The sequence below is a fragment of the Ursus americanus genome, chromosome 2 (genome assembly GCF_024610735.1).
Source record: "Ursus americanus isolate L20-20 chromosome 2, mUrsAme1.1.p, whole genome shotgun sequence".
NCBI classification, from domain to species: Eukaryota; Metazoa; Chordata; class Mammalia; order Carnivora; family Ursidae; genus Ursus; species Ursus americanus.
In genome coordinates this window covers 86,475,279-86,501,564 of record NC_142128.1, presented here as the reverse complement: position 1 = coordinate 86,501,564, position 26,286 = coordinate 86,475,279, and the positions used below count along the sequence as shown (strand labels likewise).

Here is a 26,286-nt window from a genome sequence, read left to right as displayed (position 1 = left end):
TAATAATTTTTTATTATGTTATGTTAGTCACCATACAGTATATCCTTAGTTTTTGATGTAGTGTTCCATGGTTCATTATTAACACCCAGTGCACCATGCAATATGTGCCCTCCTTAATACTCATCACCGGCCTATCCCAGTCCCCCACCCCCTCCCCTCTGAAGCCCTCAGTTTGTTTCCCAGAGTCCATAGTCTCTCATGGTTCATTTCCCCTTCTGTTTACCCCCCCTTCATTCTTCCCTTCCTTCTCCTACTGATCTTCCTGCTATTTCTTATGTTCCATAAATGAGTGAAACCATATGATAATTGTCTTTCTCTTAAACGGAAGGCTTTTTAAGTAAAAACAAACTACAAATTATGTAAATTTCTTTAGGTCAAAATATCTTTAATAATGCAAACATTAAATTAATGTCCTTTTATGAGGAGACAGAAATATACTAAACACTTTATCATTTTAGTGAGAACTCTTAGCCTAGCATAGAACTTGGCAACAAGAGAATAATAAGATATAATTATATATATCCTAGCATTCATCTGTCATTGTTACTTCTTTGTTCATGCTATAGATTATATAAAATCTAAACCCTGAAATGGAAGAAGCCAAAAGTCGAAGTTTGGAGGAAGACTTTGAAGGACAGGCCACACATACAGGTAAGCAAATACAGAAGGAAAAAAAAAATACTAGGTTGAAATTAAATGTGGATGTCTCTAAAGTTCTTACTGACATTATTCAGTATGAAATTTAAGTAATATCTTTGAATGGTTTGATGGAATCATCTAAAAAACAATTGAGTGGGAAAATTAATGTGAAATCAAATACTTTTGAAGTAGTTTTATTTAGATGTCAAAGAATGAGAAAAACACTAATTATTGATAGAATTTCTTACTACCCAACTATAAGTCCTCTTCCACACTATAATTAAGCTCTTTCCTCTCTAATTTCCCCCACTATGAACTTTTCCTGAAATTGTAAACAATAGTAGACCAAAAGATAAATCGTTTTTAATTTTAATTTTTTGAATCTGAAAAGAATAAAGAAATGATAAAACATTCTTAAGTCAAATGGATTTCAGTATTCCTCTAGAAAATCTAAGATTTCAATTCATTTCATCCAGAGCCTGTTTTACCAATCTGTTAAATTGTAGGAAACTGTATATATGGCCCTACTAAGAGTTTAAAAATCAAATAACATGTCAGTTTAAAAGTTCAGTTTGTACCTCTTAAGCCTCTTCACTTATTTTGTATACCTGCAACTAGTATAATATTGTATATCAGCTACACTTTACTTAAAAAAAAAATAACACTTGAAAAAATAAATAAAAATAAAAGTTTAGGGTTTTTAACTCTATTGAATCTTATTAAACTAATATTTTCCTCTCTCTTTTAATAATATGAAATGGAGCCTTTAAATTAAGCCAGAGAGTTGAATGAATTCTCATGAGTACTAGACAAAATGCATGGGAATTCATTTTATTTTTATTTTATTTTATTTTATTTTATTTTATTTTATTTTATTTTATTTTATTTTTAAGAGAGAGAGAGAGTGAGCACAAGCGGGGGTAGGGCAGAGGGGGAGGGACAAGCAGACTCCCCGACAAGCAGGGAGCCCCACCCGGCTTGATCCCAGGACCTGAAGATCATGACCTGAGCTGAAGGCAGATGTTTAACTGATTAAGCCCCCCAGGTGCCCCAGGAATTCATTTTATAACAACAGTGTGAAGAGTACCCATCTAAGTATGACAGAACCAAGAAACCACAGAGGAAGATTGATAAATTCAGCTATAAAAATGAGGGGGGGGGGAAGGAAGGAAAGAAATGTCTGCTGATAGGTCATCAGTAGCAAATTTCAAAAAACATTTGACAAATTGAGGGAAACCAGCTGCAATTCAACTGACAAAGGGTTAATTTCCTAATAAATACTGGAATCTCCTACAAATCAGTAAGAAAAATAACAACAATCAAATGGAGAAATGAGCAAAAGATAGGTCAGACAATTTAAAAAACAGTACTTATGAAGTTAGTACTATTGTGAGATACATTTTTTTCACACTGTTTGTAAAAGTAAAAAGTTTAATAAGACACTTTGAAAAGAGGCATACTTATACATTACTGCTAGGAGTGTAAACTAGTACAAGTTCCTTAAGAGTAGTTTAGCAATATCAAAATTAGAAATATATATATATGCTTTTTGACCAAGCAATTTTACTACAATAACCTATAGGTAGACCTGCATAGATAGAAAAAAAAATGTATGTGCAAGGTTCTTCACTCAGGATTATATATTATAGAAAAAGCGGGGAAGCAACAATATACATCAACAAGAAACTTTTTAAAGTAAATAAATATCAACACAATGGAATACCATGCCTCCATTTTTTTTCAAAAAAAGGTAGAATCTCTTTATGTATGTATATGAAAAAAATCTGAGATATATTATGAATTAAGAAGAGCAAGATAAGAAAAAGTGTCTATAATAAACTATCACTTGTAAAAAAAATAGGAGATAAAAGATTCTTTTTTCTACACATATAAACACATGCTATACCCATGCATATCTTGTATTACAGAAAACATATCTGGAAGATGAAGACAATACAAGTAAACAGAAAACAATGATTGAATATAATTTTAATATAAGTAACTTTATATTTAAAGTATATATTATATAAATCAAGAAATTATTAAGAAATATGTGGGAGAAAGAGAACACATCCACACATATAATATTAAAGGTATAGATATGGCTAATCTTTAGTAAAGGATATTTAAAACTCCATATTTCCAAGAATTTAGATCTTCTAAGCACTTCTATTATTTATCAGGAAAACTGAACATCTGAATTCCAGTTGGATCATCCTTGATTTAATTAATTTTTCCTAAATCTGCAAATCCCATCCTCTCTCCATTTGTAAAAGGTTCTTAGAATCTTAAAAGGAATTGGATGATTGTGTAATAATTTTCTGAAAGCCATTTTAGTTCTGTTAATTGAGGTCAGGTCTTCTCTCACTGGTTGTCTTGTATGTGCTATTGTTGTTTTCTGGACCTTGATATCACTTCAATTTATTTCCCTGATAATCCTAGTGTTCCTGCTAATAGTGTGGTGCCAATTCTAGATTATTGCTGAAGCTTCCTTCTTATTTAATAAAAGTGCTATTTTTCTAAAATTCTAGTTCCCACTACATTCTAATTTTTTAATATCTTTACCCTCAAATTTTGCCAATAGCTGAAAGTACGTAATTTGAATTTTCATTAACGTATGATGTTTCAGAGAAATTCTTAGCCAAAACCCATTTAACAAGGTTAATGTGGGAAAACATTTTTATGAGCAGGGCAGTCAGACATTTCTAGCCCAAACAAGATTTTTTTTATGATACAGAAGATGACAAGTCTATTCCAACGTTGATACTTATACAAATTTCAATGGTATAAATAGTCGTTTTGAAAATAAAGAGGAAAACAATTTGTTTTTTCTTTTATTCCAGGACCCAAAGGAGTAATAAATGATTGGAGAAAGTTTAAATTAGAGAGTGAAGACAGTGATTCAGTTCCACCTAGCAAGAAGGAGATTCTCAGACAAATGTCTTCTCCTCAGAATAGAGATGACAAAGACTCAAAAGAAAGATTCAGCAGAAAGGTAAGGAAAAATCAATAGTAAATAATTTACGATGAGTTTTTAGTCTAAATGACTCTAAAGAATCACTTTAGAGTTATAAAATAGATATATTTCAAAAATATTTATTATAGTACTTGTTTATGTTGGCAAAAAAACCCAGGAAATGAAGTGAATGCCTGTGAAGGTAATTCCATATTAAAAAATGTATGACAGCTATTAAAAGAATGAGTTACAAATATATGAGCTGACTTACAGGCAGTTACGTAATATGAGAAAGCAAGACACAGAGTATTTTAAGTTATATAATGATCCCATTCACTAGAGCAAAGGGAAAAAAACACATCACTGTATATGGTTTTACATTTATATAATTATATAAACAGTATGTAGAAAAGTATGGAAAGACACTCACCAACTTGACGATACTGGTTATTTAGGAGGGTGGGATTGGTTGAGAGATCGCAACTTTCTTTTTCCAAATAGGAGAAAGAAGGTAAGGAGAATAAGCTACATTTTTTTGAAGGTATCATGATTTTTTAAAGCAGAATTTAAAAAAAAATCTCATTTACTTGTTATATGATGTGTATGTCCAAGTCCTATGTCAAATATGTTAATGGAGATTATCTCAGAGTATTAGAGTGGTGAATTTCACTATTTATTACTTCCTTCCTTTAGCTTTTAGCCTATTTTTGAATTCTTATAATTAGCATGCATTATTTATAAACAATAACAACAATCATTAATTTAAAACCCGTTAAGTGACTTCCATTGTGGATAAATCACTTTAATGGGTTCTTTATCTCCAATGTATATGAGCTGTATATTGATTCTCAACAGACAGACTACATCAGAAACATACTTGGTTTTAGACTTCTGGCCATTGTAAAAATCTTCAAGTCTAAGATCTTGTTTCCAGATTTGGGTTCCTTCACTGAGACACTCTGTGATATGGATGAGACAATTAAATTTTCCCGTCTGAAGAATTGCAACGACACATCCTCTCTTTGTTTTAAAGAGATGTGAAGAGAAAATAAATGTAAAAGTATTTGAAACATGTAAAATGCCATACAAATGAGAGACATTATGATTATTAAAGGTGTTGTACAGGTTAAGCTTGAGAAATGTATCTGAATGCCTAAATGCCTGAATATGTGAATGGAACAAGTTCTCACAAATGCATATGTAAATCAATATTACAATACTGATACAATATTTGTATGGTTCAGTCTGTTAAATTAACAGAACTATGGTAGCAACATAAAAATTATATAAAACATTTAACATTTTGGGAGTTAAAACAAATAAAATTGAGAATTATCTTAAAGCAAAAAAGTAATATGACAGGGAAAAGAATGAGGACATTAGAAAAACAAATATAAGAGGCAGAAATGAGAAGGAATTAATGAAAGCACCAGATATTCCTACTTAACCTGAATCTTAATATCATTTATAAAATGAGAGTAATAATACCTACCTCATAGGTTTGTTGTGAGGATTAAGTAAAATAATCTATGTAAAGTGCCTAAGACATAATAGATTTTCCATAAATACTAGTTTCATGCCTTCTCAATTCTCCTCCACTTTAAAAATTATCAGCAGTTGCTGTTTGAAAGGCTACCTGATGGCAGAGCATCAGCAGTGAATCCCCTTGAGAGCCATCCAACTTACGTGGTCCTGGGTGGTTCCACATCTCTCAATCACGTTATGTCCCACATTGTTCCTTCACACATGTGTACATACATGTACATACACATGTATACAGATGTATATATGTATGTATTTTGGTGGAGGAAGAGAGTGTTTAACATTCTATGGAATAAGTTAATGATGGTGTAGCTATCTAAAAAGGCTCTGCAGGTACTTTTATACTCCAGCTGCAGTGGAAAGTAGCTGTCTTGGAGATGGAAGTCTTTCCTCACTTTGGCCTAAACCAGTAGATAAGAATCACCTGAAGGTCTTGTTTAAAGATGGCTCACTCAGCCTCACACATACAAGTTCTAATTCAGTAGATCTGGGGTGGTGCTCCAAAATTTGCCTTTCCCAGAATTTCTCAGGTGCTGCTGTTGCTGCTGACCCAGCATTAACCTCTTGAATGATCTGATGAACTCCAAATAATAGTAAAAGCTGTCTTGCTTGAATTCCATTCCACATTTCAAAAAGTCACTAAGTGATAAGATATGATCTTTTTTTTTCTTTTTAAAAATATAATCTTTTAAAGAACTTTTGTGGAGGAGATACTATCTAAAGGCATTTGTTGGGGACACATTTAAATTGTGTGTGCATACCCTTTTTATTTTTTATGAAAGTCACTCCAGAGTAGACCCTGCTGGGATTTTTTCACCCAGAGTGATGGGTAGCTAAGTGGCACCTTGCTTACTGAGATTGTGACCATCTTGTGGCTCAACTATATTCAGCAATATTTAGGCATGCATTTAATCATGCAATAATTACTGAACTCCTATTATGTGCCAGACACTACAGCAAATAATGAAGAGAGATGAATAATACAAAATTCCTGCCCCATGGGACATACCAGTTATAAAAACTATTATGAAAGAAATAAATATATAATACAATGTCAGGTAGTGTTTATTGCCATGAAGAAAAATAAATCAGTATAAGGAATAAAAAGCATAACGTGGGGACTCTTTTAGGTAGTATAATCAAAGAAGGTAACATTTGAACAAAGGCTTGAAAGTGGTAAAGGAGGAAAAGGCCTTCACATTAGGAGTAAAATAGAATGGTGGGGAGAAAACAGTAAATGCAAACTCTTTGAGTTGAGAATGGGTTTGGTATGTTTAAGATTATAAATTTCTGGGGGTGCCTAGGTGGCTCATTGGTTAAGCTTCTGCCTTTGGCTCAGGTCATGATCCCAGGGTCCTGGGATGGCGCCCTACATAGGGCTCCTGCTCAGTGGGAAGCCTGCTTCTCCCTCTCCCCTTGCCCCTCCCCCCTGCTTGTGCACGTCTGTGTTCTCCCTCTCTCAAATAAATAAATAAAATCTTTAAAAAGTTTTTAAAAAAGAATATAAATCTGACCAAATTATCTCTATCATTTCATCTATTTCTAGATGAGCATTCAAGAATACGAATTAATTCACCGAGACAAAGAAGATGAAAATTGCCTTCGTAAATACCGTAGACAATGTATGCAGGATATGCACCAGAAGCTGAGTTTTGGGCCTAGATATGGGTTTCTGTATGAGCTGGAAACTGGGGAGCAATTCCTGGAAACCATTGAAAAGGAGCAGAAAATCACCACAATTGTTGTTCATATTTATGAAGATGGCATTAAGGGTTGTGATGCTCTAAACCGTAGCTTTACATGCCTTGCAGCTGAATACCCTATGGTCAAGTTTTGTAAAATAAAAGCTTCTAATACAGGTGCCGGGGACCGCTTTTCCTCAGATGTACTCCCCACACTGCTTGTCTACAAAGGTGGGGAACTCATAAGCAATTTTATTAGTGTTACAGAACAGTTTACAGAAGAATTTTTTGCTGGGGATGTGGAGTCTTTCCTAAACGAATATGGGTTACTACCTGAAAGAGAGATACATGCCCTTGATCAGATCAACATGGAAGAAGATACTGAATAAAGAGTCACTATGTCAACATCTCGTATTTCTCCTTTACAAGTTGAACATTGATTTTGGTAGTATACCTATTCCTTTAGAGAATACCAAGTATGGCCATGGTTATTTTAATTTGTGAGAAAAAAAAAGTTTGACACTAAAATTATTTGATTAGCATTTCTTAGTTACTTAAATGCTTAGAAGGCTTTAGTACAAAATATTGTAGTCTTCAGCAACATGTTAGTAGACAAAGAGGATATGGATAATATTGTGACAGTTTTCAAAAATCCCTTTCAAGTTATGTGTTGGTTTTTTTACTCCTTGTTTTTTCCTCAGTGGTATTATTTGGACTTTGCAAATTACATTATTAATCATAACTTTGCTTGTGTGATAAGAATAAAGTCTCACAAGGAAATAAGTTTTCTATTTGAAGTCTATTCTTTCTCAAGTACTCATTATCAAGGCTCTAAAAACATTACATAACCCAAAATACAAAAAAAAAAAATTCAGTAAGATAACTTACTATATATATATATATATATATATATACATATATATATATATATACACACACACACACAAATCTTATAAGAAACTTAGAAACTTTGTGTCACATTAAAGTTATAAAAAAAGGTAATATTTTTAATACAACCTCAGAAGCCAACCTTATTTACGAAAAAAGTTTTATTCTATGGACAAAAGAATATTTAGTAGTGAAAATTACAACTATCATTTTTTAATTGCCTATTATGGGCCAGCATCTTATACATATAATGTGTAATTTTTAACCACAATTCTACAAGTAGATACCCACAAGTGGATAGCACTTTATAAATGATGAAACTGAAATTCAGAGTTCTATTTCTATTTCCCTTGAAAACACTGGGAAAATTTTCCTCCTACACAAACAAATGGAAATGCAAAACAAAATATAATTTGAAAAATGTTTTTAAATGCATCATGAACTGTAGAGCAAGATAAAAGAAACTTCTAGGGGTCTGAATCAGAGTAGGAAATAATGGTGAATGAGAGCTGAAGCACTGTGGCCCATATTTGAAGACATGGTGCTTGATAAATCACCCAAAACTGGCTCCCTGTGGGAAGTATACTTAAAACAGATTTTCTTTGGGTGCCTGCGTGGCTCAGTCAGTTAAGTGACTGTCTTCAGCTCAGGTCGTGATCCCCTGGGATCAAGCCTGTATCATGCTCCCTGCTCATCATGGGAGTCTGCTTCTCCCCCTCCCACTGCTCATGCCCTCTCTCTCCTTCACTCTCTCTTTCAAATAAATAAATAAAATCTTAAAGAAAAAAAACAAACAAACCAGGTTTTCTCTCCCCCCCCCCCCCCGGCAGACAAATGTTCAAATCGGACATTTGTCACAAGTTCTAGTCTCCATTATCCTAAATGAAGATTTTGTATCTTCTCTTTCCTTAAATCTTTCATACCATTTTCCCTCAGTCCAAGCACTTCACCTTCCTCATATTTCATGGAGAAAATAGAAGTTGTAAGACAGGCCCTACCTCACCTTTCCATCACTACCTGCATAGTCCAGGATGGCAAAGGAGTAGGAGACCTTAGTTTTGTCTAGTCCCAGAAATTCAGCTAGATAGCTACCATATCATTCTGACACCTGTGAACTCAACTGGAGATCTAATAAAAGAATTGCTGCAATTCTACAAATAGATAAGCGACCACTTTCTGCAAGGTAAGAGGTGCAGATAAGTGAATGCAAAGTGATATATCATCGGAAGATAAACCATGGGGAGAGGGAGCCTCTGAAAGCTGGCACTGAAAAGTGATAAAGCAGTAGAGCACAAAATCAGAACTTTTAGAAGACTGATCTGATGAGGGACGTCCCTGCCTGACAGGTGTTCAGGTGGCAAAGTGGGGCAGAATCCTAGGTGGGACAGTGTGGTCTCAGGATTCTGGAAGACCGGGAGTGCCGAGGCATGACAGAGCTCCGAGGCATTGAAGCAGGGAAGCCAGCTGCAATCAGCAAGCCCGGGAGTGGGCTCTCAGCTCAGGGTTGCCATATAACATAAATTGGGGCACAGCTGGGTGAATGCTCTCCAAGCAGGGGCCCAGATTGGAGCAGAACTGCAGTAAGACCCCCCATTCCTCCCCAGGAGGAGTGGCGCAGGTGCACACCTCAGGAATCTGCAGGGTTTAGAGGCCTGAAATAGGGTTGTGTGCCTGAGATAGAAACACTTGGTCACAGGTTAAGTGAGTGCAGAGTGTGAACAGAGACCAAGGAGACAGGAGTGATTGACTGCTTTTCCCTGTGGGTGCACTGAGGAGTGGGGCCCCAAGATCTGGGCTCTGGGCTGGAGATTGAGAGGCCACCATTTTCATTCTCATTCTCCAAAGTGGCATGGAAAGCCTTCAGGGAACAAAAGCCACATAGAGCAATCCGGAGCCGCTTACCTAGCCTGGCCCCCTGGCAAAGGTGATGCAATTCCATCCAGGCAAAGACACTTGTGAATCAACGCAACAGGCCCCTCCCCCAGAAGATCAGCAAGAACATCTGGCTAAGACCAAGTTTACTGCTCACAGAGAACTGCAAAACTCCAGCGATAGGGAAAAATAGTATATAGAATTCATGGTTTTTCCCCATGATTCTTTAGTCTTTCAATTTTAATTATTTTTTTCTCTTTTCTTTTTCAACCATTTTCTTATTTTACCAGCTCTTTTTAAAAAATCTTTTTTAATTTTCATTTTTACAATTACATTCTATACTTTCTATTTAATTTTATTTTTGTGCATATATGAGTTTTTCTTTCTTTACAATTTTGGGATGCAGTTTCTTCTAACAAACAGATCAAAATACACCTGGAATCTAATGTATGGCTCTCTTCCCTTTTCCTGTCTGATCATATTTTCTCTTTTTCTTTCTTTTGATTTTTTTGTTTGTTTGTTAAAGTCTTTTTTAATTTTCATCTTTACAATTAAAATCTATCCCTTCAATGTATTTAATTTTATTTTGTATATATGTAAGTTTTTCTTTCTTTACAATTTTGAAATGTAGTTTCTTCTAACAAACACACCACAATACACTCAGAATACAGTGTATTGCTCTGTTCTGTTCACCTATCTCTTTATATTCCTTTTCTTTTTCTTTCTTTCTTCCTTTCTTTCTTTCTTTCTTGTTCTTCTTCTTCTTCCTTCCTTCCTTCCTTTCCTTCTTTTTTTTCTTTCCTTCTTTTTGTCCTTTAATTTTTATTTTTATAGTTACATTCTATCCTTTCATTGTATTTAATTTTATTTTTGTACTTATATGTTCTTCTTTCTTTACAATTTTGGGATCTAGTTTTCTAACAAACAGACCAAAATACACATAGAATCCATGTATTGCTCTGTTCTGTTCATTTGTCTGATTATCTTTTCTTTTAAAAAAAATTTTTTTTCAGGGGCGCCTGGGTAGCGCAGTCGTTAAAGCGTCTGCCTTCGGCTCAGGGCGTGATCCTGGCGTTCCAGGATCGAGTCCCACATCAGGCTCCTCCGCTGGGAGCCTGCTTCTTCCTCTCCCACTCCCCCTGCTGTGTTCCCTCTCTCACTGGCTGTCTCTCTGTCACATAAATAAATAAAATCTTTAAAAAAAAAAAAATTTTTTTTCAGGGCGCCTGGGTAGCGCGGTCGTTAAGTGTCTGCCTTTGGCTCAGGGCATGATCCTGGTGTTCCGGGATCGAGTCCCACATCGGGCTCCTCCGCTGGGAGCCTGCTTCTTCCTCTCCCACTCCCCTACTGTGTTCCCTCTCTCACTGGCTGTCTCTCTGTCACATAAATAAATAAAATCTTTAAAAAAAAATTTTTTTTTTCAGTTTTGGGTCTCTTCTGATTTGTTTAGTTTATATTTCCCTGGGGTCATTGTTACCCTTTTAGTACTTTGTTCCGTTGTTCATCTATTCTTCTCCAGACAGAATGACAAGACAGAAAAACTCACCTCAAAAAAGAGAACAAGAGGCAGTATTGACTGCCAGGGACCTAATTAGTATGGATATGAGTAAGATGTTGGAACTGGAGTTAGGTATAATGATTATAAAGATACCAGCTGGACTTGAAAAAAAAGCATAGAAGACACTAGAGAATCCCTTTCTGGAGAAAAAAAAAAAAAGAACTAAAACCTAATCAAGTCAAAATTAGAAGCTATTAATGAGATGCAATAAAAAATGGAAGCTCTAACTGCTAGGATAAATGAGCCAGAAGAGAGAATTAGTGATATAGAAGACCAAATGATGGAGAATAAACAAGCTGAGAAAAAGACAGCTAAACAACTACTGGATCACGAGGGGGAGAATTCAAGAGATAAGTGATACCATAAAGTGAAACAATATTGGAATATTTGGGGTCTCAGAGGAAGAGAAAAGAGCAGGGGCAGAAGGCATATTGGAGAAAGTATAGCAGAAAATTTCCGTAGTCTGGGGAGGGAAACAGGCATTCAAGTCCAGGAGGCACAGAGAACCCCCCTCAAAATCAATAAAAATGGGTCAACAGCCCAACATATCATAGTGAAACTTGCAAATCTCAGAGACAAAGAGAAAATCCTGAAAGCAGTTAGGGACAAGAGGTCCGTAACCTACCAGGGTAGAAATATTAGATTGGCAGCAGACCTATCCACAGAGACCTGGCAGGCCAGAAAGGACTGGCATGATATATTCAGGGTGCTAAATGAGAAAAACATGCAGCCAAGAATACTTTATCCAGTTAGGATGTCATTCAAAATAGGAGAGATAAAAAGCTTCCAGGACAAACAGAAATGAAAAGAAATTGTGATCACTAAACCAGCCCTGCAAGAAATATTGAAAGGGATCCTTCAAGCGAAGACAGAGTCCAAAAATAACATGGACCAGAAAGGAATAGAAACAATAAATAGAAACAGTGACTTTATAGGTAATACAATGGCACTAAATTCATATCTTTCAATAGTTACTCTGAATATAAATAGGCTAAATGCTCCAATCAAAAGACACAGGGTATCAGAGTAGATAAAAAAGCAAGACCCATCAATATCCTGTCGGCAAGACATTCATTTTAGACCCAAAGACACCTCCAGATTTAAAGTGAGGGGGTAGAAAACCATTTATCATGCTAATGGACACCAAAAGAAAGCTGGTGTGCCAATCCTTGTATCAGACAAATTAGATTTAAAACCAAAGACTATAATGAGAGATGAGCAAGGACACTATATTATACTTAAAGGGTCTATTAAACAAGAAGACCTAACAATTATAAATATTTATGCTAACATGGGAGCAGCCAATTATATAAACCAACTAACAACAAAATTAAAGAAATACATTGATAATAACACAATAATAGTAAGGGACTTTAACACCCTACTCACTGAAATGGACAGATCATCTAAGCAGAAGATCAACAAGGAAACAAGGGCTCTGAATGACACACTGGACCAGATGGACTTCACAGATATATTCAGAGCATTTCATCCCAAAGCAACAGAATACACATTATTCTCGAGAGTGCACATGGAACATTCTGCAGAATAGATCACATACTGGGTCACAAATCATGTCTCAACCAGCACCAAAGATTGGGATGATTCCCTGCATATTTTCAGACTATATGCTTTGGAACTGGAACTCAATCACAAGAGAAAATTTGGAAATAACCCAAATCCATGGAGGCTAAAGAGCATCCTACTAAAGAATGAATGGGTCAACCAGTAAATTAAAGAAGAATTTTAAAAATTCATGGAAACAAATGAAAATGAAAACACAGCTATTCAAAACCTTTGGGATGCAGCAAAGGCAGTCCTAAGAGGGAAGTATATAACACTACAAGATTTTCTCAAAAAAAACCCAAGAAAGGTCTCAAATACACAACCTAACCTTACACCGAAAGGAGCTGGAGAAAGAACAGCAAATAAAGCCTAAGCCCAGCAGGAGAAGAGAATTAATAAAGATTAGAGCAGAAATCAATGAAATAGAAACCAAAAGAACAGTAGAACAGACCAACAAAACTAGGAGCTGGTTCTTTGAAAGAATTAATAAGATTGATAGACCCCTGGCCAGATTTATCAAAAAGAAAAGAGAAAGGGCCCAAATAAGTAAAATCATGAATGAAAGAGGAGAGATCACAACCAACACCAAAGAAATACAAACAATAATAAGAACAGATTATGAGCAGCTATATGCCAAGAAATTAGCAATCTACAATAAATAGATGCATTCCTAGAGACGTATAAACTACCAAAACTGAAACAGGAAGAAATAGGAAACCTGAACAGACTCACAGCCAGCAAGGAAATTGAAGTAGTAATCAAAAATCTCCCAACAAGCCAGAGTCCAGGGCTGGATGGCTATCCAAGGGAATTCTATCAGCATTTAAATAACAACTAATACCTATTCTTCTGAAGCTGTTTCAAAAACTAAAAAGTGAAGGAAAACTTTCAAACTTGTTCTATGAGGCCACCCCAAAACCAGACAAAGACCCCACCAAAAAGGAGAATTACAGATCAATATTCCTGATGAACATGGATCCCAAAATTCTCACCAAGATACTAGCTAATAGGATCCAACAGTACATTAAAAGGATTATTCACCAGGACCAAGTGGGATTTATTCCTGGTCTGCAAGGGTGGTTCAACATCCACAAATCAATGAATGTGATACACTAAATTAATAAAACAAAGGACAAGAGTCTTATGATCCTCTCAACAGATGTAGAAAAGGCTTTTGACAAAGTACAGCATCCTTTCTTAATTAAAATTCTTCACAGTGTAGGGAGAGGGGGAACATATCTCAAAATCATAAAAGCCATCTATGAAAATCCCACAGTGAATATCATTCTTAATGGGGAAAACCTGAGAGATTTTCTCCTAATGCCAGGAACATGACAGGGATGCCCACTCTTACCACTGTTGTCCAACTTAGTACTAGAAGTCTTAGCCTCAGCAATCAGAAAACAAAAGAAATAAAATGCATCTGAATTGGCAAAGAAGATGTCAAACTCTCACTCTTCACATATGACATGATACTTTATGTGGAAAACCCAAAAGATTCCACCTCAAAATTACTAGAACTCATACAGGAATTTGGCAAAGTGGCAGGATATAAAATCAATGCATAGAAATCAGTTGCATTTCTATACACTAACAATGAGACAGAAAAAAGATAAATTAAGGAGTCAATCTCATTTACAATTGTACCCAAAACCATAAAATACCTAGGAATAAATCTAACCAAAGAGACAAAGGATCTGTACTCAGAAAACTACAGAACACTAATGAAAGAAATTGAGGAAGACACAAAGAAATGGAAAAACATTCCATGCTCATGGATTGGAAGAAAAAATATTGTTAAAATGTCTATGCTACCCAGAGCAATCTACACGTTCAGTGTAATCCCTATCAAAATAACATCAATATTTTTCACAGCGCTGGCACAAATAATCCTAAAATTTGTATGGAATCAGAAAAGACCCTGAATAGCCAAAGGAATGTTGACAAAGAAAACCAAAGTTAGTGGCATCACAATCCCGGACTTCAAGCTCTATCACAAAACTGTACTCATCAAGACAGTATAGTACTGGCACAAAAACAGACACACAGATCAATGGAACAGAATAGAGAACCCAGAAACAGAATAGAATAGAGAACCTCAGCTCTATGGTCAACTAATCTTCAACAAAGCAGGAAAGAATACCCAATGGAAAAAAGACAATCTCTTCAAGAAATAGTGTTGGGAAAATTGGACAGCCACATGCAGAAGAATGAAACTGGACCATTTTCTTACACCATACACAAAGATAAACTCAAAATGGATGAAAGACTTAAATGTGAAACAGGAATCCACCAAAGTCCTAGAGGAGAATACAGGCAGCAACCTCTTCGACCTTGGTCACAGCAACTTTTTGCTAGACATGTTTCCAAAGGCAAGGGAAACAAAGGCAAAAGTGAACTATTAGAACTTCATCAAGATAAAAAGCTTTTGCACAGCAAAGGAAACTGTCAACAAAACCAAAAGACAACTGACAGAATGAAAGAAGATATTTGCAAATGTCTTATCAGATAAAGGACTAGTATCCAAGATCTATAAAGAGCTTATCAAACTCAACCCCCCAAAACAAATAATCCAATCAAGAAATGGGAAGAAGACATGAACAGACATTTCTTCAAAGAAGACATAGAAATGGCCAACAGACACATGAAAAAATGCTTCACATCACTTGGCTTCAGGGAAATACAAATCAAATCCACAAGGAGATACCACCTCACACCAGTCAGAATGGCTAAAATTAACAAGTCAGGCAAGGACAGATGTTGGCGAGGATGTGGAGAAAGGGGAACTCTCTTACACTGTTGGTGGGAATGCAAGCTGGTACAACCACTCTAGAAAACAGTATGGATGTTCCTTAAAAAGTTGAAAATAGAGCTTCCCTATGATCCAGCAATTGCACTACTGGGTATTTACCCCAAAGATACAAATATAGTGATCCAAAGGGTCACTTGCACCACAATGTTTATAGCAGCAATGTCCAGAATAGCCAAACTATGAAAAGAGCCCAGATGTCCACTGACAGATAAATGGATAAAAAAGATGTGGTATATGTATATATACAATGGAATACTACTCAGCCACCACAAACATGACATCTTGCCATCTGCAACGACATTGATGGAACTCCAGGATATTATGCTAAGCAAAATAAGTCAATCAAAGACAATTATCATATGTTCTCATTCGTATGTGGAATTTAAGAAATAAAACAGAGGATCATAGGGGAGGAGAGGAAAAAGTAAGATGAAATCAGAGAAGGAGACAGATCGCAAGAGACTCTTAATCATAGGAAATATACTGAGGGTTGCTGGAGGGGAGAGGGTTGGGGGCATGGGGTAATTGGGGGACGGACATTAGGGAGGGCACATGATGTAATGAGCATTGGGTGTTATATAACACTGATGAATCACTGACCTCTATCTCTGAAACTAATAATATATTATATGTTAATTAATTGATTTTAAGTAAAAATTTAAAAAACAAAATGTGCACCTGCACCTAAACAGTTTCCACTGACATTATGATGAACAAAGCATCCATGCAGCTAAGACCCATGACCAAACTGTACAGTAGAGCTAACTCTCTCACCCACAGTCATTTTTCTCCTGCAATTATTTTCCTTCTTCTGCATCATGTTCTCCCTTCCTTTATGTCATACTATTCATATTGGCTTGTAAATGAGTTTCAAAATTGCCCACTTTAAAAATATGCTCAAGTATAATTTAAAATTTCCAGCTATCCCTCACCAATCTGCTTTCCTATACAATCATGTCTCTCAAAAGAATTATCTAAAGTCACCATCTTTATTCTTCATTTCCATTTTTTCCCCCAGCTGAATCCAATCAGGATTTTGTCTCAAGCACTCTAATTACAGTTGTAGTCATCTTGTCAAACTTAGTGGCCAATTCTTATTCATTATTTTATTCTATTTCCTATAAGCATATGTCAAAGCTGACTACTTCTGCTCTTTTTGAGTCACTTCTTTTGGTTTCTTTGAAAACAGACTCTGCTTATTTGCCTTCTATTCTATTGACTATTTCTTCAAAGTAGAAATTGTCTTCTTTTCTAAACACTCATTCTAGGTAGCAGCTTTCTGTCCATAATCTTAACACTTATATTCAGATCACTTTCAAACTTACATTTCTATTTTCACCTCTCTCCTAGACTCCAAAACACTGTTTCTCAACTGGAGAAAGGGAATAGAGGAGGAAAAGAATGGGAAAGAAAAAGTTTTCTGTAATTGTAGTAGATATTGGGAATACAAATATGGGTAATATAGAATTCCTAACTATGGCCAGCTTACATTGACCAGTCTCTAACATACAGTCATTGCAATAGGTATTGTTTCTTTTAATGAACCTAAAATTCCATCTTTTCTTCCTCTTTATAAATTGGGAAAGGCATTTTAAATACCCTACGGCCTATTTCTAAGTTGATAAATTCAAGACATATCACAAGGAGGGCAAGTGCTAGGAGAGAGACATGCAGGGTAATTACATATAAAATAAGAAACTTAAAAAAAACGTTCGACACGTTTTCTCCTATCAAACAATTGGTAACAAACTTATTAATCCTTTACAGAGTTCTCTGTTAGGGAATTACTGGACTCAAGAAGTCTTAGCAAAAAAACAGGATCCTTACATGAGTTATTTATAATGAAAACACTCCTTAGTGGAACGACTCTTTAGATTGACATTAATTCCATGAGCTGGAAGTAAATACTTAAAAAGTTGAGGGCAAGGCAGTAAGGAATGATAGTGAAATGGGCATCTCTAAAGAGAACAATATTTTAAGAATAAATTATAAGTTCTTCTCAATCAGTAGTCATTATTAACTACAATGTAGTACAGCTTTGTAGGGCAGGGGTAGAAAAGCATAGCTAAACAGTGAAAGAAGATTCATCTATGGAAAAGAATAAAAATGAGTGCTTTGAAAGATTCCTTCAATAAAAGCTTTATTCTTGTATTAACCATGCATTAATTTAAAATAGAGAGCTAGCAAGCTTAAGCAGGACTAAACCCAGGAATGTATTTAACCCATAATTGCCAAAACAAAAGTAACTAGGTGGCACCTGTGTAGAGAGTAAGTGATGATAGCAACCATTCTCAAAATAAGCACTTGGTGACTAATGAATGCCAGAATGGAGCTTTGATGGTAACACTCATCAGGAAGAGTCGGACAAAAGGCAGGATTTGACTAGAATATTTGAAACCCGCTGCTGCAGAAATCCTGGATTACAAACTCCCCTCATGTAAACACTCATTCTGCTATTACATTTGGCAGGAGGAGAGGAAGAAATCATTTTTGTCTCAGCAAAAAAAATGAAGTTTTAAATGTAAAGGTCTAAAATGTCATAACATGTCTCATAATAAGCCCAAATAATAACTGGACCCAATAACTTGGACCCAAATAATAACTGGAATAGACTTGAAAGAAGCAAACAATGTCAGTTGTAAAGTAATATTAAAATAATAGGAAAATTTTAGGGAACATTCAAATTATCTTGGTAAGTGTGAAGCTCGTTCATTTGTTCCTGAAATATTTATGGATAAGCTGCAATGTGCCATGTAGTGTTCTTAACCTGAAGGAGCTTAAGGTAAAGAAAACAGACATTTAAACAACCAATAGATAATACCTGCATCTATGTTTATGTCTATGAACATGTCTGTATTAGTAGTGGTGGTTAGTATCCTGAGCACTGGTACCAGACTTCCGGGGTTAATTTTGTGGTCTTGGGTGAGTTAGTTAACATCTCTGTACCTGTTTCCTCATCGGTAAAATAAGGATAATAATAGCACATTCTCATACGGCTGTGAGGAAAAAATGATTGAATCATGTAAACTACTTAGAACAGTGCCGATCATATAAGTATTACTCAAATGTTAGTTATTATTATTATTATTACTAGTAGGTACTTATGAAGTAAAATGGTGCATACAGTACACAGATACAAGATCTTAAAGATATGCTCCTGTAAATAGAAGCTAATTTATGAAGAAGGTGCAATGCAATTCATCTACCCCAAACACAGCACTCACATTCCTGAATATAAGGACCTTATTAAATAGTCCATATATTTTAACTGAATGAAAGATATCCAAAAAAACTGCCATTTCAAATTACCGTAGCTACCACAATAAATATAAATTAAATCAATTATAAAAACAGATGTGTGAAATAAACATTAACACAGGAATGAGAAAGAAATCTACAGAATTTTGAATTTTTTTCACAATATAATCATGATCATTTACTTAGCTGTTCAAATATATCTAGTAAAGTTTTATCTCATGATGAAAGTTTGATTTCTCTTTGTTTTCTTTTACTATATTTGTTTTCTACAAGTTTTGAGTGTCTAATACATACAAGGAATTGTACGTTACATAATAGAAACAGGGTGATAAAAATGAGTAAGATATAGTAATTCTTTCTTCTCAAAAGATTTACAATCTAAGAGAGCACACATTCCTGAAGTTGAAAGACATGAGGACTTTTTATTTATTTATTACTGTTTGAGGTCTTAAATCCTGGAACCTAGCTGATATTGGATTTCACTGAAGAAATTATTATCCATCCGTCGTCCTCTAGTTAGCTAACATACACTGTCATCTCTGCTCAGTTCTTTCTCTTATTTTCACTATCGGCTCCCTTTTTGAAATCTTCAATCTCAATATACCACTCTGATGAAGGGTAGCTGTCTACCCTTCCAGCTCTCTCAATCCCTTTACTCTCAATGCACATGTTCTTCAAGACTTCCAGTTTCTCAACCCAACCTCTTTAACACTTTCCCAATTTTCATGGTTTATATTATATATAGTATAATGTTATATAATATACCTTATCTCATTTGATTCTCACAGTTGCTCTATGAGGTAGACAGAGCAATAGTTTTACTATGTCCTGTTCAAGGATGGAGATAATTTTTTTTCAGTTTTATTGAGGTGTAACTGACAAAATTGTAAGATGTCACAACATGATGACTGGATATACATATATATCGTGAAAGGATCTGCGCTCACACACATATACTAAATGAGTTAATTAACCTACATGATGGAGAAATGAAGGTGTTTATGGTTAGTTGACTTGTCCAGGTTTACACAGCTAGTAAGATGTAGAGTGAGAACCTAACCTTGGACCTCCCAATTCTAGTGCTTATACTCTTCTCATCACATTACACTTCTTACTTACCAGTCACCGATGCAAAGAATACATTAGCAACCAAATTTGGGATTCCCTAAACTTAGAAGATCTGTCTTAACATATTTCATGTCCATATGTCAATTTTTCAGGGGAATAAAAATTACCTGGCATCCAGTAAAGCTTCAGTAAGTCTCACAACTTCAAAATTAGTATGGTGGTCATGGCCCTGGTAGAGAGAACAGGTCTAAGTATATAGTACATAAACTCAGTTTTCAATTATGGATTTTCCTTATTTGGGCAATAGCATTTAAAGAAAACATTAAATTTTATCTTTACTTGAGGTTCTCATCTATAACAAGTATCGAAGTCTTTTTTTTTTTTTTAATCTTTCAGGGCTTTTTTTTTTTTCATGGTATACAAGACAATGCTTCTAAAAAATCATTTTCACAAAACCAGGTGTTTTACCCTAGGTTATTTTATTTCTCCGAATGTTCACTCCCCACTCCAACCCCTGAACACATACTAGCTTGATTTAATCATGCTATCTCAAAAACAATAATTCATTTTTAAGGCTGAAATTTATTCATTGCTGACAAGAAATAATTATCTCCTCTACAAGGTTCCTGTTCTAACAAATTAATGCACTTTCAACAGGCAATGATTAATAACACATGAAATTGAACTTGCTAGGTAACCTGAATTACAGAGACATAATACTAATAAATTGTGTAAGACCCACAGAAGTTTAGAAGCAGAAAACCATGGCTGTACATTAACATTTATTAAAAATAAACACAGATGCCATTTTGCCCATCATTTTCCGTACTTTGAGCATTTAAAGAGAAAAGGGATTTACAAATTTTATTGTGTTGTTTTCACTTTAGCGGGGGGGGGGGATGGAGAAAACCTTTAAACCACCATTTGACTTTTTCTGAGGAGAAATAGCACTGAATTGCTAACCATTTGAAACTGGAGTTATTTTACTACTCTCCTCAGTTCCACGGTGAAAATTTAAAGTAGAAATAGTTTCAAATACAACAATCATAACAAGAAACATAAATGATTTAAGTTTACTAATGAAAAGGCACATACTATCAGTTTAGACTTTTAAAAACCCAGGTACTTGCTGTTCAGAATAGATACATTTAAAGCGTGAGGACACAGAAAAGTTGGAAGTAAAATGATGGACATATACAGATAACTGAGGTTAAAAAGATATGAAACATTATGAACAATTAATGTCAACCAGTTTGAAAACACACAAAATGGCAGAATTGACTTAAGAAAAACAGAAGTCTTAATAATCCTGTAGAAGCAAAGAAACCAGAGAAGTACTTAAAAAATATTATGCAGATCCAGATGTACTTACAAGTTAACCTTATCAAACTGACAAGAAACAGGTCATTTTATATAGGCTTTTCCAGAGAGCAGAAACAGAGAAAATAATCACCAACTGATTTTATTAAACTAAGGTAATCTTGATAGTGTAATCTTCCAAAATTAGAAAAACAGGAAGTGAGAAAGGGAAATCACAGGCTAATGTCACTTATTCATTTGGATGAAGAAATTCTAAATAAGGTATTAGTAAATTGAATCCAACAGTGTATGTAAAAAATAAAATATGACCAAGTTGTATTTATCCCTGGGATGTAAGGCTGAATGTTTAAAGTTCATGGCTGTAGACTATGCTCCTACCCTAGCCTTGCTGTCTTTAGTTGCTGTCATCACTGCCTGGACTGCTTCCCACCTCCAAACCATATAGGTGTAGCTACCAAACTTTGTTGCAGCAGCAGTAACTATTCACTTAGTCTCAGTGAGTCCTCTGATCAATGGACCCAGAATCCAACCTCCTCAAAATCACTGAGATTAAATCTTAAAGCATACTTAACCTTGCATTCATTACAAGCAACATTCAAACTGAGAGCTCCCCGCACCTCTCCCCCCTCACTAGTATCTGCCCACTCCCAACTTGCCATTGCCATAATACTCAAGTGCACTGTCTTCTCCACCCACTTCCCTTCCCCTTCCTCTCTAAAAGCAGCACACTTCTCTTTACTTTCAACCTTTCCCCAAACGTTCCTTCCATATCTTTCATAATTGAAACTTTGTTCTTCAAAGAAGGCATACCTTCCCTTTATCACTTTCAAGTGATTATTCTTTCAAAAATCCAAATGTCATTCTTAACACTATTACTACAGATCATATTACTACTTGCTTCTGTGCAAAATCTTATGTACTTTTTTTAAGGCTCATGCTATTTGTTTGATTTCCATTCTTAGAACAGTCAACTGACCTTTTTATTCATTTTCTCTCATTTATCAAAAATTACTCTACTCACACAGCCTTCCTTTATGCTTCAAATTTTATCATGTTGGGTGTTGTCATTATTTTAGTAGACCATCCTCCCATAATCTGGACTCTCTTTTCGTTGACTTCATCTCTTGACCTTCAATAACCACCATCTCAGCAACTCATGCCATTTCCTATCATCTATGTGTTATTTCTTCCCAAATCACTATTCCAGGCATTTTTACTTATGATCACAATCATGTCTCCTTATTTACTTGTCAATTACTATAAAAATTTGGGTCTTTGATTTCTTCTAGATCTCCACTGCATTGGTCTTTTTATATTACATTTCCAAACAATCAAAGCATTCTCCCTCTCTCTCTCTTTCCGTTACATTTCTAACTCATTAAAGCATTCTTGTTCTCTCTCTTCCCCCCTCTACTCCCCATTTCCATCTCTTCACTTCCTTTTATATTCATCTTAGATTTTATGGTTCATCATTTAAATAATATTCTTAAATAATATTCTTGCCAATATCCTAAATTTCCTAGCCCTTCTTTGGTTTCAACTTATCTTTTAGACAAGACATATAAATCACTTTTTAAAAAAAATCTGAGAGGACAGACTACTGGGAGAAAGTCACACAATTTCATTCACTTATTATTACTAACCTCAAATGAGGCTGTACCGGTACACTGCCTGGTAATCCCACTGTTTCTTTAGTCAATTTGATCTCCAATTCTTGGCAACAATTCTTTGAAATCTTCTTTATTCTCTTTCTTTTCTCTCCTCAGATGACATTTCCAAGTTCATAGAAATCTGAAGGCATCAGATAAGATCATCTTCAACTTTCCACTACCAAATCTATAAGCCCATATGCACTTGCACCAATTTTCTTCACTTTCTGAGATATTATATTAGATGTTCCTTCTCTCAAGGCCAATAGCTACCTACATTTTAGAGACTATCCTCAGGAATCTTAAACTCATGTTTTCTTGTTTCTGTACAATCATCCCTCTTGCTTCTACAAAGTCAATCACTCCCTTTCATTAATATCTTCCTTCTTAATGTGTATATGCCCCACTAACTAGTAGGTTTAGCATGTCACTTTCCTGAACTTCACCTCAGTCTCTGAATTGTTAAAATGAAAATATTGTATAAATTGTAAAACACTATATGAGAGTTAATGTTACAATTTTTTCCAACCTAAAGATCAAAGGGATTAAGTGACTTCCCAAGGTGTTGTTTCTTAATTAGAAGATCTAAGCATACAAGTCAACTCTCCATAATCATTAGCTATTATTTTTTATAACTTATAATTAAAATTTAGAAAATGTCTTCAATAGTGCTAACTTGAAAGCATAGGATTATTATTTTTTAAACGTTGTTATTTTTGTTTAGATATAAATATTGCAGTCTAGTGTCTTAGCTAACTGACATTCAGGATTTTAATCATGGAGCCAGGCATCTGGTGTATTCACAACTAAATTGGATTTGACTAAAATAGAACCTAAGAACTGATTAAACTACCTTCATCCATACCATTAATTTCCTCCTCACAATTCTATAATAAGCAAAAGGTCTCCTTAACAAACTGAACAAATCAAATGAAAGAACTTTTCTTGAAAGTTCAAGCCTTTTTCTACAGGACTCTTCAGGATCAGAATTTCGTAAGTTCCAAAGAACAACATAAAGTCTAGCTTCATTTGTGCTAAGTATGTAAAATATTTTACAAAATATTTTTACAAAGATGAAAAAAGAAGGGATAACCTATTTCTGAGTATTGAGACAGGTATTAGTTACTTACTCAAATGTCTATTCATCCTATGTGTCATTGGATACAATACATAATAATGTGCACTCATTAGTATCCACCAAATTTGGATCCATTGAACAAATCTCTGCCCTGCTTACACCCAAGTGTTGTAAAAATCCACTGAGATAATGTATGTGAAAACATTTTAGAAAAAGCAAAAGCAGAGACAACTGTCTTTTCTAACTCCACTTTTATCACTTGTCCTTAACCAATAAATCAAAACCTATTGAAGTATTAATTTACCTTTTAATAGGTTATGAAGTATATAAGAACTCATTGACTATCTTTAGTGACTATTCATGAACATACTTCATATTTCCAATATAATTATTATGTTAAAGTCAGAAAACAAGAATAATTTACTAGATATTTATTATATATTGGCTAGTTTATACTTAGACAAATACTTAGGTAAAAGCCAAAAACCAAATATGCATTGTAATAGAGCTTGATTATTCCCAACTATTTTGGTAATATGGTTATGAACCTATTGACCTTTGAACATTATAGGAGTAGGTAAAAGGGAAAGACATTTATTCCCTCCACAAAAATGTCGAAACACGAGAGATGGGGTGCAATTGGAAAAGGCAGATTGTGGTAAGATAATACATGAATTATGTTTTCAGAGTAATAATAGTTAGCTATTTCCTTAGAGAACTTCTTTAATTCTCTTTCTCATGTATTTAAGATTTTACATATACAAATGAATATATATGTAATAAGTTTCCTATGGTGAATGCCATCAATTCCTTCCCTCCCTGCTTGCATGTGCTACTTCTCCATTGAGAGATGAGCCTCTTTTTCCTCTCCTATAGGATCTACTCTAGGCCTGTTTGCTTTGACCAATAGAATACAGAGGAATGACATTCTAGGATTTCTGAGTCCAGTCCTTTAAGGAGTAACAACTTCCCACTTCCTTCCTTTTTGAACACTGATTCTTGGGGCTCTTCCTTTTTTAATTCAACCACTATGCTTTGAGAAGCCTAAGCCCTGTGGAGAGATTATATGGAGAAGCAGCAGATAAATTGCCAACCATGTGGACGAACTATCTTGGATGTCACAGCCCTTAGTTAATTGAAGCCCCAGCCAACATCATGTGGAACAGAAGAACATCCACCTGAGACAGCTGAGCCTAGTCTATCCACAGAATCATAAATAAATAAATGATTAATAAAACCATTAATAAAATGGTTAATGTCAATATGTTTTGAGATTGTTATGAAGAGATAACCAAAATAGAAACTGGTACCTAGAAATAAAAGTAGTACTGGGCCAAAACCAAAACATGTAGACTTAACTTTAGAACTGAGCAGGAGATGAAGGCTTTAGGGACTTCAGGAAACAGAGGTGGCTAGAACAATGAGGAAATTGTTATTGAAAGGCAACCCTTGCTATGAAAGGCACTTTCACCTGCAGTAATGTGAAAGGTAGAACTAATGAACTCCTGGAAATCACTAAGGGGAAGAAGTAACTGAATAAACCTGTGCATCTGGCCAAGGAGATTTCCAGGCAGAATACTGAAAATGCCAAGTGACTTTTAGCTGGCAATGATCAAATTCAGAAAAAGAATGATGAACTAAATAAGAAACTGTTCAGTTTTGGAACAAATGTAAGAAATATAAAAGCCTTGAACACCTTTTCCAGCCAGCAAGAAATTCTCAAGGGGGAAATGACCTATGGGCAATAGACAACTCCAGAGAACTGCAAGTAGAACATATAGCATTAGGGTAAATTACGATCAAGGGTGCTGCTGTAATAATAACCTTTGACTTCAGAAATATTTAAGCCAGTGCCTCATAGATCTCTCAGCTGACAAAAAGACTTCGAAGAATCTTATCAACATATATTACAGTCCATCTACTTAGTGAGGCAATTGGGACCTACGATTCTTAAGGATGTGGTCCTTCAACATCCTGTCATTTAGCTCAAAGTAGAGGGAGAGGCCAGTCTCAGGTTTGTGGGTATGCCTTTTATTGAATGGAGTGGATTATAATTCGATTCATAGAAAACATGCAATATTTTTAAAGGAATTACATAAGTTTGGTCTAAGAGGAAGAGACAGTTCAGAATAAAAAAAGGCCTCTGGGTCTTCAACCTTTGAAAATCAGAAAGAAAGTTGAGAAAGCTGTTCAACCTCAAACAAGCCATTCTCATGGCAAAGGACAACTCAAAGTCAAGTAAAAATCTCATAGGGAAGGGCCAAGGGCTGAAAATTAGGCCCTAATTAACATACACTCCCTGCTCCTAGAATCACGATGAATGAGAGACATGTGCCCAGCTGGAGTTCAGAATTGCTATGGACCAGTTTTGCTTTGCACCTCCCATTTTCCCTTTTCG

General features: G+C 35.1%; 1 protein-coding gene and 1 long non-coding RNA gene across 2 annotated transcripts in view; one reads left to right on the top strand and one right to left on the bottom strand.

Annotated features, from left to right (window-relative positions):
• The window catches only part of LOC123801393 (uncharacterized), a 48,754-nt gene extending 25,761 nt beyond the window's left edge, over positions 1 to 22,993 (bottom strand). Inside the window, exons 1-2 of the long non-coding RNA XR_006782215.2 lie at positions 22,805 to 22,993; positions 20,009 to 20,070 (exon numbers count right to left, since the gene is read on the bottom strand). This is a non-coding gene — a long non-coding RNA (uncharacterized LOC123801393). The remainder of the gene's footprint in view (positions 1 to 20,008; positions 20,071 to 22,804) is intronic.
• PDC (phosducin) lies at positions 591 to 7,208 on the top strand. Its single transcript, XM_045811392.1, has 3 exons — positions 591 to 651; positions 3,483 to 3,634; positions 6,684 to 7,208. Exons 1-3 carry the CDS (start codon positions 591 to 593, stop codon positions 7,206 to 7,208), a joined length of 738 nt encoding a protein of 245 aa, XP_045667348.1.
• Positions 22,994 to 26,286: the final 3,293 nt, after the last annotated feature.

Bases quoted from the DNA above. Each gene is read 5' to 3' on its own strand.
- PDC (XM_045811392.1), top strand. From the start codon at position 591: ATGGAAGAAGCCAAAAGTCGAAGTTTGGAGGAAGACTTTGAAGGACAG. The intron at 652-3,482 runs GTAAGCAAATAC...CTTTTATTCCAG, and splicing joins AGGACAGGCCACACATACAG to GACCCAAAGGAGTAATAAAT. The intron at 3,635-6,683 runs GTAAGGAAAAAT...ATCTATTTCTAG, and splicing joins AAGAAAGATTCAGCAGAAAG to ATGAGCATTCAAGAATACGA.